The sequence below is a fragment of the Polypterus senegalus genome, chromosome 12, assembly GCF_016835505.1.
Source record: "Polypterus senegalus isolate Bchr_013 chromosome 12, ASM1683550v1, whole genome shotgun sequence".
NCBI classification, from domain to species: Eukaryota; Metazoa; Chordata; class Cladistia; order Polypteriformes; family Polypteridae; genus Polypterus; species Polypterus senegalus.
In genome coordinates, this window is record NC_053165.1 from 164,921,622 (window position 1) to 164,938,480 (window position 16,859).

Below are 16,859 nucleotides of genomic sequence, written 5' to 3' on the forward strand. Positions count from 1 at the left end.
TTGAACTGAAGGACAAAGTCCGATCAACGTGGGTATCGAGCTGAAGTCCAAGTGCTGTGCCAACCTCGATTTCTGCCACCAATACACACAAACTCTGCTTATTTTGTCCAATATAAGAACCAAATATGACAGGCTAAGTCAGCGAGTACATTTAAAGAATAAACACCCAAAATAAAATGAAATCAAAAAACATCACGGAAAGAACATACCTGAGCTGGCACCGTCATATTCTGGCATGTATCCGTTGTAGCCTGGGGCGATGGGCATCATAGGAATGCTGGCTCCTTGAGGCATCAGCTTCACTTGACTTGGGTGAGAGTACACACTGGGGGCATACATGCTGGGGGCATAAACAGAGGGCACCCCTGACGTGGCAGCCTTACCAGCTTCATACACTGCAAAAAGAAGGAGACAGAGGGGCAAGTCATTCGGACAGCAGAAACGACTGCGTGGCTTGAAACGGGACTCTAGTGAGCAGCAACAGACGCCATGAGTATGGAGGAATGAAAATCAAAGAGCTCAGTCCCTCCCAGACTGCCATCTCAGTCGGTTATCAGCATCATGGAGACGTCAGCAGTCACTACAATGGAGGGTGGCTTCACTTCCCACGGCGGCGTCCTTGTTTGATCTCCTTCTGCGATTCACGTGCGTCTATATCCACCGTAAACGAACTTTATTTTATACAGACTCGATTGATAAGATTACCGAGTAGGAGTGCGGTCTGCGGTGTCTCGTGTGCCATGTTGCATTATTCACTATGACTGAATACACTGGATGGTTGGGATGGCGACACGTAATGAGCCACACAATCATGAGAACGCCAATTTGTCTGTGATCTTCAGACTAAAAACTACTTAGAAAAACGGGACCCTTAGTATTGTGTTCTTATCGAAGGAAATTAGGCGGCTTAGTGCCGGTTTGAAAAGTACGAATGTAGAAGTCAAAGAAAGGAAAGAAGAGAAAATGCAAGGCTGGAGAAAAATCGGAAGCAAGGAGGAGGAAACGCAGTGGACGCCAATAAAGTGGGCTCAACTTAGGGGGCTTGAGCGGGACTCGACGTCAGCCAATTTGTGGATTACTTGAAGATATTGGGGATCATTAGGAAGAGGATCCGTTCCCAGGACACAGAGAGAACTGCGGAGCCATAAAAGTTTCCTTCTGTGGAGATGGCGCTGACTGGTTAAGCTTGTCCCGTGGTGACAGTTGCCGGTTAACAGGAATAACCGTTGACTCGAAAGTGAACTGTGCGTTTTGGTGTACATGTGCCATGGCCTGTATGCGTAATGCAACGTCTCACTAAAAAACGGCATAGGAATGGACGTCTGGGGCTTGAGGATATGCAAGTATTAGAAGTAAACTTTCAGTCCTCTTTAATACACTAAAAGCTCAGGAAGGCTGCATGGTAGCCTGGTCTCCATTTCATCCAAGGAGCCATCTGTTACACGTGTATTGCAAATGGCGCTGCTGATTGAGTCTAATGTCTTATGTGGATGAACAGACTACCAAGACAAGTCCAAATTCAAGAGCAAATCACAGAGCATCACACACACAAAATGGGAAAGGAAAAAGAAATTCAAAATCAAGAGGCGAGGCGAGGCGATGGGCTAACATACAATAAGTAACGGCTGGCATCTCAGGCTCCGAAGACTGGCACAGATAGCTTAAAACTGATCTCAATCCACCTGCTCTCCTGACAGACGACATTTGCCAGTCTACCACAACTCCAAACACGCCATGCCACACCAGCTTTGTTTAGCGGACATGCCCACCTTCTGCCCCCGTCAAGCTGTTCAGCTCGCTCATCAATTATAAATACACACGACACCTCAAACCCACTTAATCCACGATGGCAGGGAGCACAAAAGCACACAGCCAATTCAGAGTCACCAGGAGAAAACTCAAGACACATGGTGAGAACACGTAAAGCCAACCCTGACCACCACTAGGCACAGAACTGTTTTACTGAAATGGTACCCCCATAGTGTGCCCATTTATTTATTTATTTATTTATTTATTTATTCATTCATTCATTCATTCAAGGGGACATTTATGATACGATTGGCTACATTTCTTTTTGATCTTCCAATTGGAGCACAGGCAGGTCAAGTGACTTGCTCAGGGTCACATTGGTGTCAGCAGTGGGATGAGAAGCCACATCCTCAGGGTGTGAAGTCCAAAGCCCTAACCAGTGCACCACACTGCCCACCCAAGTCTCCTGTGCGACGTGAAGGACTTCTTTACACAAAGACTTGTGGGAATTAGAAACAAACTTCCAAGCCATGGAGTTGAAGCAGAAGCCTTGGCAACCCTTAAGGAGGATCACAATGAGACACTGGGCCAGATTAGCTACCTGAGTGATGGTGTCCTCTCGTTTGTCAAATGTCTTATGTAATGCCATTCACTACTTACGGGCGCGAGGGCAGCAGCACTTCTCTGGGCAGCAAGGACAGCGGACATAGCAGCAGCAGGTGTGTGGGCAGCACTGGCACCAGCAGATGCCAATGAGCAGCATGAACAGGAGAACTCCCATTATGATGAGGACCACCAGCAGCCAGTCTAAAGAGAGAAGACAGGGTTGTCAGATCACTGGAACACAAAAATAACAAACTTAACTTAACACGAAGTCTAAAGGAAGTAAACAGCAAGCACATCTGGTCAAAGAGCGAAATACAAAGCACCCAGCGGAGTGGAGGCCATTCAGCAACGTGACAAGTCAAACCAAGCGGGTCCACGCTGAGAGGCCAGTCTGTTACTGAAGGACCTTACCAACACAGCCGATGACATCAATCCACCGCACTTTCAAGATGTTTTACCAACCAAGAGAGCTTATTTATCCCCAACAATGCGCTCTGACAACTTGTATGAGGACTGCGAGACTCTTCACATCTGTGACACTCGTGGGGACGAGGACAAAGGAGAGTCCTCTGTGCCGAGCTGTGCTATTCAGACTGCGAGAAGCTTAGGGGGTCTCAATCCAGAGATTTCTGCCAACTACTTTGAGAGCTGAGGAACGCCAGCAATGCCGTTTATTGTGCGATTATTTGCTAATTCATAAGGAAGTGCGGTTTCATCCTTTTATTTCGCGGTTACTACAAAATACCACAGGAGACTTGCGCTGGCTTCTGCTGTCAGTTTTATTGGTCAGTTCAGCTTGTTTTGCACGTTATCTTCTTGCCGCTTTTCCATACAAGCAGGTTTGTACTTTTTCTTGGCCGTTTCGCTGCTCACGCTGGCTTGACTGGACAGCTCAATTCTCTCACAATCAGAGGACTTGCTGAAAGACTGAAATGTCATTAAATGGAAAAAAGGGACAGTTTTGTTTCTCCAACGTTTCTAAAAGTAAAACGAAAATTCACTTGGCATGCAGTTTCACAACAGCAAAGTGGAAAACAAAAGGGCTACTGCCACCTCTCTCCTCCTTCAAAACGCTGGCGACACAGTCAATCCACGGCAGGCCACTCGTGTCAGGTCGGTCTGATCGCACTCTTCATCACCGACGAGTGCAGCATGGGCTTTAAAGATGTGACATATGCCAGGTACGTCTCACACAAAGACAAGCCAAACTGCACATTACTGTGTCCTCTCGGTACAAGGAAAGCCAACAAATGCCCTTTCCTCATGGCAAGGAGAGCGAGGCGGTCCAGTATGACAAGTTTCATTTCTTCATCTCAGACACATCTTTAAGATTGTGATGACCAACACGGTGATCGTAATCGGCAAAGCAGGCGTGGATCTACCAGGACAATCACAACACACGTCTTACTGCCTAAAATGAAGTCCAGCGATCTGAACCACCAAACCTCCATCAGAGACCTTCATTTAAGGACTGGCAGACACTTGTGGCCATTAATGCTGGCAAACCCTTCCAGACAGGACCTAAACAACTATTCCTGTGTCGATGGCGTCAACATTGCTGACTTCACTCCGAGTTTCATGGTCAATTCAACTTTGAGCCAATTGTTTCCCTCATCACTACTAAAATACAGCATGGGGTTTACGGGCCTCATGCCATTTCTTACTCATTATTTGACAGCGCACTCTTCACACAGGCCGAGGAAGACCATCATGCAACATGAAATAGAAGGGAGAACATAAAAAAGGCACCTTCAACGCTAGACTCAAGCGTGTACCACCACCATATACATGATGTGTGTGCCGCCCGTCTATGGTGAACGCCTCCGGTGCTCTACTAATGCAAAGCCTTTTCCACATTCCTCCATTGGGAGTCCTGACAAATGGACCACAGGGCATGGCCAGCTAGTGGGCACCTGGTGGATCTGAGCGACTGCCTGTAACTGGCGCCTACCAGCTATAAAGGAGACCCCAACGAGAAACATCAACACAAACAGACAAAACATCTAATGTGGCAGCAATGCCGATTAGAGAGTTTCTACCAAGTCCGCTGGTTTTAAACAAAAGGGGCTTTACCTGCTATGCCCGCTATATCAATGCCTGGCAACAGGTCTGTGGAGTTTGACGTCTTCCCTACGGACAGAAAACAAAAATAAAACAAACCGACAATTACTGAGGTGCTTCCGGCCATAAAAAACAAAAAAGACCAACTGGCCACAATAATGGGAGCAAGAAAAACACAAAAAGATACAAAAAAGAACACAACATGGGGCAGACTGCGTCACGATCGTACAGGAGCTCATCAGCTAGCCCAGAAGACACTGCAACAGGAAGCCAAGTAAGGCAGTCACCCGGTGACACTGTGGCACTCAGGATAGTGACGGTCGTGAACAGCGTTTAAATTAAACACTTCACACTCGAGGGTCACCTTCTGTAAAACAAACACTCACTCCTGGGGGGCTTCTTCTATAAAACAGCCACAAGACACGGAGGAGCAACTTCATCAAGTCATTTAAAAGGCCATTAGCAAACAGTGGAGTGGCAAAGAGCTCAACGCACCTTCTGAAAAACTCAGGTTTACAGACAAGGATGTTCAGACCAGCATGCACTGCACCCCAAATAGGAATACCTGCCTTTAATTAAAGGAATAAAATACACTTAGGGCGGAGGTCAAGAAGGAAAATAAAAGACGACAGTCGAGAAAAAACTTGTGTTCAAGAATATTTGATACGTCGTAAGAGCGCCGGCAGAAGGCAACCCTCAAAGTTGGCTCCTCGTTCAAAGCAAGAAAAAAAACAAATTAGTACAAAAGACGTGGGGTGTCCAAGACCTCAGGAGGAGGCTCAACGTTCACCTCTCTGCGATCAGGACGGCCAAATAAAACGAAAAGCATCAAACTCTCAGTCGACGGCTGGTTCACCCACCCCCTACCCCAACACCAGGCCTGCGCCACTTCGTGTCGTCGTGTAGAACGGCCCGTGAGTGAATATCGTTTGTTCCTCTCTCTACAAGAAATGTGTCCGACAATAAAATTCACACAAATGAGAAATGACTGAACCGTGTGTGTGGTTGAAATTTTCTCTTGCGGGATTTCACTTTCACCAAACAACAAATCTTTTAATTCTCGCGGATACGCCTCTTCATTGGGAAGAAACACCCTGATGGCAAAACGAATTACACGATCTACAAGTCTCCAACTTAAAGTTTACATCCAAACAATATATTCGATCTCTTTTTGCGGTTCCGTTATTGCACCGAGCAATAATTTCCGTTTGTTTGTGCTCATGCAATCTTTACTATCCTTTTTTTGAGACTTTTGAATTTTCGTACCTCCATTATCTCTAACCTACTCTCATGTGTACCACGCCATCGTTTTTTAATTCTTTACAACGTTCTACTTTGTCATCTACTCTTTGTCTTTTATTTCCAGCCCCGGGCCTGGTTAAATTAAATCTCTTGGCACAAAGTCTCATTTAACGGGACGTGAAAAGTGTCCCTCTGAGAAAATCACGTCTCGTCTCCTTCCAATTTGTATAATAGAGAGAGATTATCGTTTTAGTTAACAGACCATTTTTAGTCATCTCGCCCCGTGGAATTCATGAATGTTTGTATTTTTGTGCCATGGCTACATATGCTTCGGTTTCTTATGCCATTTCTGTTTTGGTTGGCCTTTTCTGTGAAGTCTGCTCTCTTGCTACACACACACACAATTATATTGTCAAGTATTTGATTTTATATTGTCAACGACAGCCAGAAAAGGATTTTAGTGAACATCAAAGTGTAGATTTCAAAGAGTCCATAAAAGAACATGAGAAGCACTGGCGGACTCCTCGGCGCTTACAGTCAGAGAGCCACAACGCCCATCACCGTCCCAGAAGACACACACAGGCAGAGAGAACTACGAGAGCGCACATGCGTTTGGTTTTAAATGCAACATTTCCATTACAAAAAGTAAAAGGGGAATATCACGCCGCACTGCACGTCAACAGCCTCCCAACACATCTACAAGCAGAAAAAGCTGTCCAGCTATGAGCAACACCATCAGTGACAGTTAAAGCAGCAAAAGCCAACTGACACTGACAACCGTTAATGTATGTGAGGTTAAACGCAGCTTGTGGTACTCCCCATATTATGCTCCGAGTCCAACAAAGTTCTGACCCTTCTTTTCTTAGGGCGACCCAACCACGCACTCCAGTATCTCCGTCTCTCTACTTTGTTTGCATGTTGCTGGACTGGAGCCTTCCTGCTGCTCCCATACCACGCAGGTAGAAGTTGTCATCATGCACATAATAAGAGTCTAAAATGAGGATGGCCAACGCGGCTCTACAACCCATTTGACCCAGTCAGTTAGAAGTCACGCTATTCTAATACTTGATTTGATTCTGCTGAGCAAAGCATGTCGATGCTCCACTGTAGCCTGGTCTTCTCTGTAAAGCTGATGTCTGCCATACCCCACAACTAGCAGTCTCATCACCGGACCATGGGGGGCTCCACAAAAAACAAAACTTCGAGACGCATGCAGACCTTCCAGCACAGTCCTGTTCAGCCCTCGTTTGTGACAGCCAATAACGTGCAGTCTGACGGAGTTGCGTCGGGATGAGGGGTTCAGAGTGTGAGCAGCGTGGACCCCAGACACACAAGACCCAACACAACTCCGGGTTCAAATAAAGGACTTTTAATCCACAACAATTACTGTAGCCAATATCCACCGTCTCTCTCGTCCCCCTGCAGTGAGTTTCGCTCCTTTTAAGCTGGACCCGGGAGTACGTCTGGTGGCTCGTTGGAAACACTTCTGGGTCATGCGGAAACTGTACCCTCTATTGTCCCCCAAAGACCCCTACATGGCTGCACTTCTGGACTCCCGATTCCCATGCAGCCCTGCGGTGTGCACACTGGGACTACTTGCGAGGAACACGGCCACCTGCCACATACGTTTTAGATTTTTTTTTTGGGAATGGACTCATTTTATTCCCTAGGATTATCACATTTAAATTGACTAACTTTTACATGTAATTTCATTCACATCCCTTTTCAGGAGCAGGGTGCCCAAAACATTGTCAGCCGAAGACGACTCAGGAGTTTTATCTGCTGGAACCGTGGAAGACGTGAGTGAAATCCAGAATAACAGAGAACTTCTCTTTAGTGGCCAGCAGCGCTATGACACAAACTCCAACATCCCACCCAAGTCCTCACACACCACACGAGTGTCTGTGCTTTAAACAAATAACTAGGACAGGCCCCCTGGTCTGGCGTCACCAGACTTTATCCATTAAAAAGGAATCACCACACGAGAGCACGGACAGGCGGGCAGGCAGATAGATACGCACACATCCACAATCGTCACACTGAATACGACTACACTGAGCAGAGCTTTGACATTTATACACCGGGGGGCACCGTGTCTCCATTTATATACCCGGTGGGGGGGGCACCGCGTCTCCAGGTACGTGCTGCATGTACACGTCTGACAGTTTAGCACTAATCACTGTCTTTCCAAAACAAAATAAGGACTCATTACAATGTGCATCATACAGACCAATTTCACTTCTGAATAACGATGTTAAAATACTCTCTAAAATCATCGCTAGAAGGATGGAGAAAGTGCTCCCCTCAGTAATATCACAAGACCAAACTGGATTTATTAGGGGCCGACACTTATCTTCAAATCTTCGACGCCTGTTTAATGTAATATACTCACCAACTAAATCAAACACCCCAGAAATATTATTATCACTGGATGCAGAAAAAGCATTCGACATGATTGAATGGAAATACCTTTTTACTACATTGGAGAAGTTTGCGTTTGGCCCGAACATTTGTGCATGGATTAAATTACTGTATACTAACCCAGAAGCTTCAGTTTGCATCAATAACATTTGCTCAGACTACTTTAAACTAGAACGTGGCACAAGACAAGGATGCCCCTTGTCACCGCTGCTGTTTGCGATTGCCATTGAACCACTGGCAATACATTGTCGAAATGCTGATCAGATAAAGGGGGTTATCAGAGAAGGACTGGAACAGAAAATCTCCTTATATGCAGATGACATGGTACTGTATATATCAGACCCAGAAAATTCTGTGCCTGCAGTCTTAGCAGCACTCACAGAATTTCAAAAGATCTCTGGTCTCAGAAGTAGCTCACTATATACCACCCTTGCCAAGACTCCTAAACGGAGTACCCCACTAGGTGACACATTACTTTCATTGATATTTTTAAAGCTCGCTGTTCTTTCTGGCCCATATGTCTGTGAACGTGCACAGCCCAACATGGCACAGCTTTCACGCAGTCACTCAGCGATGTTAAAGCGGACGTTGAAACCACACAGCACTGGAGCTGCTGGCCACTATCAGATACCAGATCAAACACTGCCCTCTCCACAAATTAAATATTAACCTTACAACATTAGCTACATAAAGCAACTTACACCCAGCAAACAATGCCAAGCAAACTAAGAGAGTCACTTCAGGAATGGGACGTTCACGACTAGAGTGCCTTTTAGGCAGAGCCACCGCAGCTCCTCCACATTGGCAGGTGCCATTTTAAATCGACGGGACCCACAAATTAGGCAATGACAGCCCAGCGCCCACCAGAGTGTCGCCCATACGTACCGAGCACGATCAGCTGCACGTAGTCCTCGCTGGTGCCCGTCAGGTCCTGAGACGAGATCACCGAGCAGTGGTAGACTCCTCCTTCGCCCCAGGCGGTGCGGTCCATACTCAGGTCGGCATCTGTGGGGCACAAACACACAGGCGTCAACAAGGAGACCGACGCTCACTGGACACGCAAGTCATGAAGTCGACAGAACAGGGTGCCACGTGAAAGTGGGGCTGTGTCGTCCCATCACGCACTGCTGCCTCTCCATCCATTTGGATTCTAGTCTGGTGGACCTGGTGTAGGTGCCAACTGGGGACAAGTCTTACCGTGCACCGAGTGCAGCTGAGCCCCCACAAGAACAAACTGGAATAAGCGAGTTCTGAAACACAAGATGGCTGGCTGTGGCTTTATTGGCTAAGAGAGCAGCCTTAGAGCTCTGGAGATGGGGGTCCAGATGGGCACACAGACCTGATGCCCTCTTCTGATGTCCATGCAGGCTTTAGTCCCACACCATAAAGGCCCCATTAAAACTTCTCTTGAACTTCCCCTGGCACCAATAAAGTATCATATCTATCTAAAATGGAGGGCATGACTGGCATCCCGTCCAGGGCTGGCTGCTACTTGACACTCAATGACAGCCGTGGCCCATTACAGTCCAGAGTGGAAATTAGGAATTCACAAGAATGGACAGGTGGAATTTTAAATTGGAAAGGTTGGAAGGAAAAGAAATTCAATTACTAAAACACCAGTTTTACATAAAAACCACAGAAATGATGGTCACCACGGCCAGCCAAATAACTGGGCAGACATCAGCAGAAACCAAACAGGCATTTTAGTAGCAGCTGAGGACTTGAAAAGGCGAAAGACAAAATAAGTGAGGCCACGTAATGACCACTACAGTCAGGTGGGCTTTACGTGACATGCATACCATTGACGATGGTGATCTGCCGGCCCTGGTAGAAGTTCCCGAGGGTGACAGAGGAGCCCTGCTTGGACGCCACAATACGGATGGTCCTGCTGCTGTCCGGGCAGTCGATCACCGGGTTGTAGTTGGGGTTGACCTGGGCAATCTGGTTACTGGCACTGTTGGGGCTCAAGGCGGCCGTCACAGGGTTTTCGCAGAAGGACTTGTAGCGCCAGGTGACCGTGGGCGGAATGCTGGACGTCGTCTGGTAGTTGCATTTCAGCACCACAGGCTGGAACAAGATGGCCACGTAGTTCTTGGTGGGACATGTCACCGATATCCCAAAGGACGTACCTGGTTTGATGGAGAAAGAAGAAGAAATGCAGGAGATTAAACTGGTAAAAGAATCACCTGAAGGGGCTACACCCTCATCAGCACACAAAGGACGTCATTTGCCATTTTGTTCCCCTTTACCACAACCTGTGATTAGGCCAGAAAAGTGGAAGTGACAACGAGAACGGCGCCGCTGGGCTGTGCGTTTTAACAAGCGGTTCCTGTTTACTACAATTAGAGGCTCTGTCGACACCCGTGGGCACCTGAGGCTGACCCGCCGAGTTATAAACACACACACCGTACAAGTGATGCTCCAATAGTAAAAAGGAGCAGTGAGCCGCCAGCCTACGCGTTCCTCCCACGTACCGCCAGAAGGTCCCGACGAGGCTTTGTCTGCGCCAAGACATTTTTAGTTTAACGTCGGTCTCCATTTCTGCCTCTCGTCTGCACTGCCGCAGTGTTTTTAACCTTTTGAAGACGCTCCCCTGAGACGGCGCTGCAGCGTGGACGGGTGAAAACAAAGAACAGACTCTTAACTGCGCTCTGATTGGATCGCGCTTATCACACGGCCTTTTCCAAAGGGGGTCCTACACATTACAAATGTCTCGTTCCCAAAATGGCGGACTCAGAGGAGATGCCTTCCATGGCGCTTATCTAAATTGTGTTTCGTACACTTAAAAGACATAAATAACGCACAAGAGACAAATTAAGGGCCCAATAATGTCTGTGAAGCGGAAAACACGGACAGAATCACGGAATCAACACTTAACGACGGATTTGAGATTTGAAAACGGAAATGTGCCGAATGACAAAACTTGCCAATAAATGAAACGACTGAATACCCGGTACTTCTAGCACTCGCATACCGTTTTCTAGTTTGTTGTTTTTCAAGCGAATGCAATTCTTCGTAGAAATCCAGTCGTGCCCCCATCTGCTTGTGCGCACGTTTCCTGTTCGTTTTCTCGTTAAAGGCACGTGAATTAGCTCGCTGCACGAGACAGAAATGTCAAATCGAGCAGAATCAGCAAGAAACACAAACTTAACTGCAAAACAACAATAACCCGGCGACTTTTACAAATCTGCCAGCGTACCACAGACTGGACACGAAAAGATCTGTGTAATGCCCACGTCAAACCTAAAACCCATCTCAAGAACAAGGAGACATCAAGATCAAAAAGAACAAAGGAAACCACAAAATCGCCAGTCTGTGCCCATGTGAGTCAAACACGGAACGTGAAAAAATGACAAAGACGCCTCTAAGCATTGGAAACAGAGAGGCGCGCTGGCAGAAAACGAGAGGCGTCTTCGTCAGACTCCCTGTCTTGTCCGTCTCTGAGCTACAAATGGACGCGTTCTTCAAAAGATTTGAGGCAAGAAAACAAATGTATGTTGTAGTTGATGAAAGGCCAGACAGGCGAGCGCTCAGCGTCCTCAGCACTTCTAACCGTACGTGACGTCTTTACTGTGAATTATCACTTAACCGATTACATTACACGGGTGTTTCTACCGCAAAGACTGTGTGGAGGACGGCCGGGACGCTTGCCTGGCCAGAACGCCCAAACTACCCGGGGATAAAGGATTGCCCGGCCGAGAGTGGGCAGCCCCCTGGGTTTTCAGCATGGACGCTCAACCATGTTGGAATCTGTGGCCACCGCCAGGGGGCGCATGGACCTTTCCAGGGCCTTATTTGGTCCACCACACCCGGAAGTGTGGCCAGAAGAAGCTCATTGGGCACCCGGAGTCGATCCTAACAGATGAAGTGGTGAACAACAAGGCCCAGACAAGCCAGCGACAAGAAGAGAAGGCGCCACAGTCTTCATAAATGATGAAATCTTCCTCAACTCGGTTATCCACGGGCATCGCGGCACCAACAATCAGCAGGTGACCTGGCAAACATGAACTGTGGCTGCAGAGAACAAAAACCACCCAAGAGGGGCAAAGTGCAGCGGGGCTCGGTAAACAAACGGAACGTTTAGCCAACTGAAGTAAATGGTGGGCGGCGAGCACCGAGGTCACCGGGAGACAAAGACACCGCAGTCATGTGACCACCTGGAGACGAGGTGGGATGAGGAGGCCTCCGTGCTGAATGGACAAGAGCTGCCAATTGTAGTCGGGCACAGGAGCTGCAAGGACCTGGCAGAGCGCGCCGCACTTCTACTCGTCTTTCACGACTTTACGAGACCCGCAGTCCACACAGACGCCCTATAAAGCTCGAGACAAGGTGGACCCGAGGGCCGCGTCCATGTTTCTAGGATGAAGATGAAGATGAGAACGAATCTGACAAAGACGTCAAGTGCAGGCGCTGGGAGCGCAGTGTGAATTACGAGTCTGTCTGGCAAGTTTCCCAGCAGCCCCGGACCTGCCGTTCAACACGAAGCTGCTCACCTTGACCCGGTGCTACGGCTCACACACACACACACACACACACACACACACAGAGTCTTCACAGCCATGAGTGTTTGTCCCAACATCACACACACACACACACACACACACAGGCTGCCTGCTCCACCTCTGGACGTGTCCCAACTCATCTTCACAAACGCTTTTCCCAAACCACCGCCTGTGGCTGAGAGTCTCGGATTTCAACATCGAGAGATCCCTTGGATTTAAAATGACACAAGAGCCACCACCGCCGAGTGACTCTGCTGTTAAAAACATGACAATAATGAGACGTGTCAGGTGGCCACCGGCACGCACGATCAGCAGCTTTAAAGCCACTACGTCGTGTGCCAGTCACATTACGCTCACACACGTTACGTGACTAACGACCCACGGGGCACAACAGCCTAACACTTGGCAGAAGGAGGCCACCGTGTGTGAAATGCAGCATGAGGACTCACAACGGCCCGCACTTCAAGCTCCTTCTCACATAACAAACCTGCCAGGGATAAGAAGTCAACCTGAACTGCAGGTCTGCCCCCCAAATCTGCTCGAGCCACTTCAGCGTACGGTGCAATCATTGAGCCGATTCTCCTTCATCTGCGTCTTCCTCACCTCAACTGTCCCCATGCCAGTCAAGGCCAAACGATGGAAGAGGCACTGCGCCGTCTTCAATGGCACCGCATCCCAGCACCACTGCCTAGAATGAGCCGGTGACAAGTAATTCTGATCAGGGTGGGCACCTTTAGTCACGATGGCCCCCCCACCACCACCTCGTTTGCCATCCTCCTCTTTCCTGCTATGGCCTCTCATGTAGACTCCTGTAAGGTCAGCAGTACATTATATGACTTGGAGTCGGACGGGATGCCAAACGCAGTTGCTGGACTTCGTACCCCCTCATGCCCCCCACAGGATTAGGAATTACAGGGGGTGGCGGATCACATGAATACCCCACAACTTCACAGCACCTTCAGATTTCCCAAGGACCACAAGCTCACTGACGGCTAACCGATGTGCTCCCTTAGCCACACACACGGGCACATCTATACAACCCTAATTACACCCCCATCAGCGGGCACCACTTACGCAGGACACTGGAGGCCTGTGCACTGCTGGTGGTCCTGCCAGCAGCTACCTATAAGGACGCTGTTTTGAGTGAAGACTTGTGTGTGTGTGTGTGTGAGATATAAAGCCATTTGCAAATGTCCGGCTTGTGCTCATTTCAGTTCGGCCTTCTCGATCACCGAATGACTGCTGGGCAGCAAACCTCACTTTGGGACCAAACATGAGGGGACTGCTCATCTGAACAGCCCACGTGTTGGTCAATCACACGACCTCCACATCTCCTATGAGCCACCAGCTCTTTGGCTACAAGACAACGGACCTTCTAAAGGACAAGTGACAGCGTGTCATCGTTTTAGTGACTTCACACAAACTCCACAATTAGAAGGCACAGCCCGATTACCAAATGTCCTGGCGTGCTGCTTATCATGAGCCCAGGGTCTCACAGTCTCTCACTTGTGGCCCACACACACACACACACACACACACACCTTCCCAACATCCTACCGACTCCAAGACCACCAGGGATGGCCATCAAGCCGATGTGCGTCTGGGCCTGGCAAACACGGGGCATCCCCTCGGCCGGCCAGAACAAACGTCCAGATACGTCAATTCACAAAGTGAACTTGTCACCCAGCCACCGCTGTTCAGTGGTATTCATGGGACATCAAATCCATTTGAATGACGTCATTATGCTAGCCGAGTAGACGGCAAACACTGCAGTGCCACGAATTTGAGATGGGATTAGCGTGCTGGCAATGGAGGAAAACAGCAGCAGCGGCCAAAGGAGACTCACAATAACAACACACAAATACAGTGCAAGCCTGCGATTACATCAACTGGGAAGAACACAATCACCAATGGGCCGCCCTCCTTACCCACCAGTGACCCAACAAGCAGAGCCACCCACTGAGATGGTCCTCAGACGAGAGGTGGGCTGACGATAAAGATACAATCATCAGCATGGTCTCCATTTGATATCCTAACTTAATCATAGCAGCCAACGCCAACCTCAATACAATGCAGGAGGAAACAACCAGAAAAGAAAACGGAAAAAATCATCGATAATCAATCAATCGATCGATCAGCGGCCCTTCTTTACAGAGCCTTCTGTTTCGCTTTTCTCCTCCCAAACTTCAGCTTACGATGTCACTTCATGGGCATTAATGGAAGAAACTTCAAATGTCCAACTGGTTTAAATTTCAGGAGCCAGGATGCAACAGGTCAGTCTGGGGGTATTCTGTGCTCAGCAGGCCACTTACAGGGGGCTCACCAGGGTCGTGTCTAAACGGGGATTCCTTTTTAATTTGTTCCTACTTTATAACTTTACGCCCAAACTGCACGTAAGACAAGCGCCAGAGCAGCTTTAGGTGTCAGGATGAGGTCGAGGACCACCAGGGTAGTCGTCCACGATGCCCTCGCCGGCACGTATAGGAATGAGCAGGGCAGCGTGAACTTGGACGTCTGCCCTCGAATGTCACTGGAGACATAGCGGGGATTATGGCGACACCAGGCCAGCTGGTTTCTCTTTCCTTTAACATTTCATTTGTCGTTAAACATTCCAGGCCCTCAAGTTAACCCCTGCAGTTTCAGCTCCACTGCGCTGCTTCTTCCACACGTCATGGTGGCCTCGGTCTCTTTAACTGACAATCGGTTTCATTTATTTATGTATTTATTTATTACTTGACTTTATCACTTTGAACACTTCACTATTTTTTAATGGTCGACTGGGCCGACTGCATGATGCCAGCACCAGGAGGACACGCACTGTTCTGCACAAATCCCCCTTCATTTCATTACTTTATCGCTCGGCGCCTCAATGAGTCTCCATCGCCTCAGTAGCCCAACGAAAGGCGCTTTATTAAAGCCGAATGTCCCACTTCCGCCGCTCGAGCACCGAATTCAACTCAACGCCCATCACTGCCTTCCACAATCAGAGTACGCGCGACAAACGAGAGAAATCGACTGAGGCGGAACTCGGAGCGACTCCTCGGAAAAGAAAGATAAGGAAAGGGAAGGGGAAAAAAAAGCCCCGTGGAGCGCTCGGTCGGCTTGAAAGGTGAAACTCGCACTAAAACTACGGGACGAGCTGGGCAGATGGACTCTGAAGAGGCGCCCACCTGGCACAGTGGGCTCCAAAGTTTAGACGCCCACCCGGCCGGCCGCTCCTGAGTACATACCGGGGGGGTTTACACGAAGAAAAACGACAAACAACCCGACGGCCTTACCTAGAAAAGGTGTGATAAGCAGGAAAAGGCGAAACATCGTGCCGTGCGCCCGCCGCATTCTCTCCATTGGCCTCGCCGACTATGGACGGCAGCGGGACAGGCACCCCGATCGGACTCTCTTCAGCTAAAGTTGGACCCTCGGTCTGTTAGTTTAGTTTTGTTTTGTTTTAACGTCACGCTCTCCGGTCGCTTTCCATTGGCACAGTTTCGTCGAGAGTCGCTGAATGACTCAGAGAGCGAACGGGAAAAACAGGCGCGGCGAGAAGGCACCTGCGCGGTCAGGCGGGCGGGGAGGACCGCAGCGGCCGGTGCCGCCATTCCTCTCCAAAACATCCCCAAAGAGGATTTAAAGTAAAATGTCAATAGATTTGTATTTCTGTTTAGACACCGGTGTGGTTCGTCGTGTTATTTACTGAACCGTTGACGCCATTTGGTAGGCCTAAGAATGAATCCCCCCTACAGTGTTAGTGGTATCGCCCATCCAGGTATTCTTTAACCTGCAGGAAGCGCCCGAGAGAAACTCCATCGAAACGGGGGTGTGGTGTGGAGGAGAAGGGGGGGCACACGGCTAGGAACGTCGTTTATAGAATAACGCGAGGCACCCCCTGTGTGCCCAGATTATCGGGACACCTGCTGGTTTTGGTAAAGCTGTCGTCTCCTGATGCCCGGCGCGTCTCTTCAGGTGACTTTACGGCGACAAACAATTGAGACTCCCCCGGGCATGTTTGGGACATTCCAAACCGAAAGGCGACAGTCATCTTGTTGATTTAAACTTTTTGAATTGTCGACGTTACTTTTTCAAATTCGTTCGGACTTCCGTAAAAAATTGATGACGATGATAAATTGGTAGAATGAGCCGTGATTTTGTGGACCACAGATGATTCATTGACCACCGGCTAGAATCCTGGCCATCGCAGGCCACACACTCATAGTGCCACAAGTAAACGCAGGCGCGCGTGGAGCAAATCCTGTCAGACCTGGGGACAGTGAGCAGTGACCA

General features: G+C 48.7%; 2 protein-coding genes across 3 annotated transcripts in view; one reads left to right on the forward strand and one right to left on the reverse strand.

Annotated features, from left to right (window-relative positions):
• Nucleotides 1-177: 177 nt before the first annotated feature.
• Nucleotides 178-16,105, reverse strand: LOC120540142 (lipolysis-stimulated lipoprotein receptor-like). 2 transcript variants are annotated; one of them, XM_039770649.1, is made up of 6 exons: nt 15,860-16,105; nt 9,879-10,208; nt 8,965-9,084; nt 4,429-4,485; nt 2,410-2,556; nt 178-395 (listed from the first exon to the last, which is right to left on the reverse strand). In XM_039770649.1, exons 1-6 carry the CDS (start codon nt 15,924-15,926, stop codon nt 193-195), a joined length of 924 nt encoding a protein of 307 aa, XP_039626583.1. In that variant the 5' UTR covers nt 15,927-16,105; the 3' UTR covers nt 178-192. The 2 variants fall into 2 exon arrangements, with proteins under 2 accessions (XP_039626583.1, XP_039626584.1); XM_039770650.1 differs by lacking the exon at nt 4,429-4,485 and having other exon boundaries at nt 15,860-16,103.
• The window catches only part of LOC120540144, a 41,741-nt gene continuing 39,461 nt past the window's right edge, over nt 14,580-16,859 (forward strand). Inside the window, exon 1 of the mRNA XM_039770655.1 lies at nt 14,580-14,854. Within this exon, the coding sequence (XP_039626589.1) occupies nt 14,788-14,854 (67 nt within the window). The 5' untranslated portion in view covers nt 14,580-14,787. The remainder of the gene's footprint in view (nt 14,855-16,859) is intronic.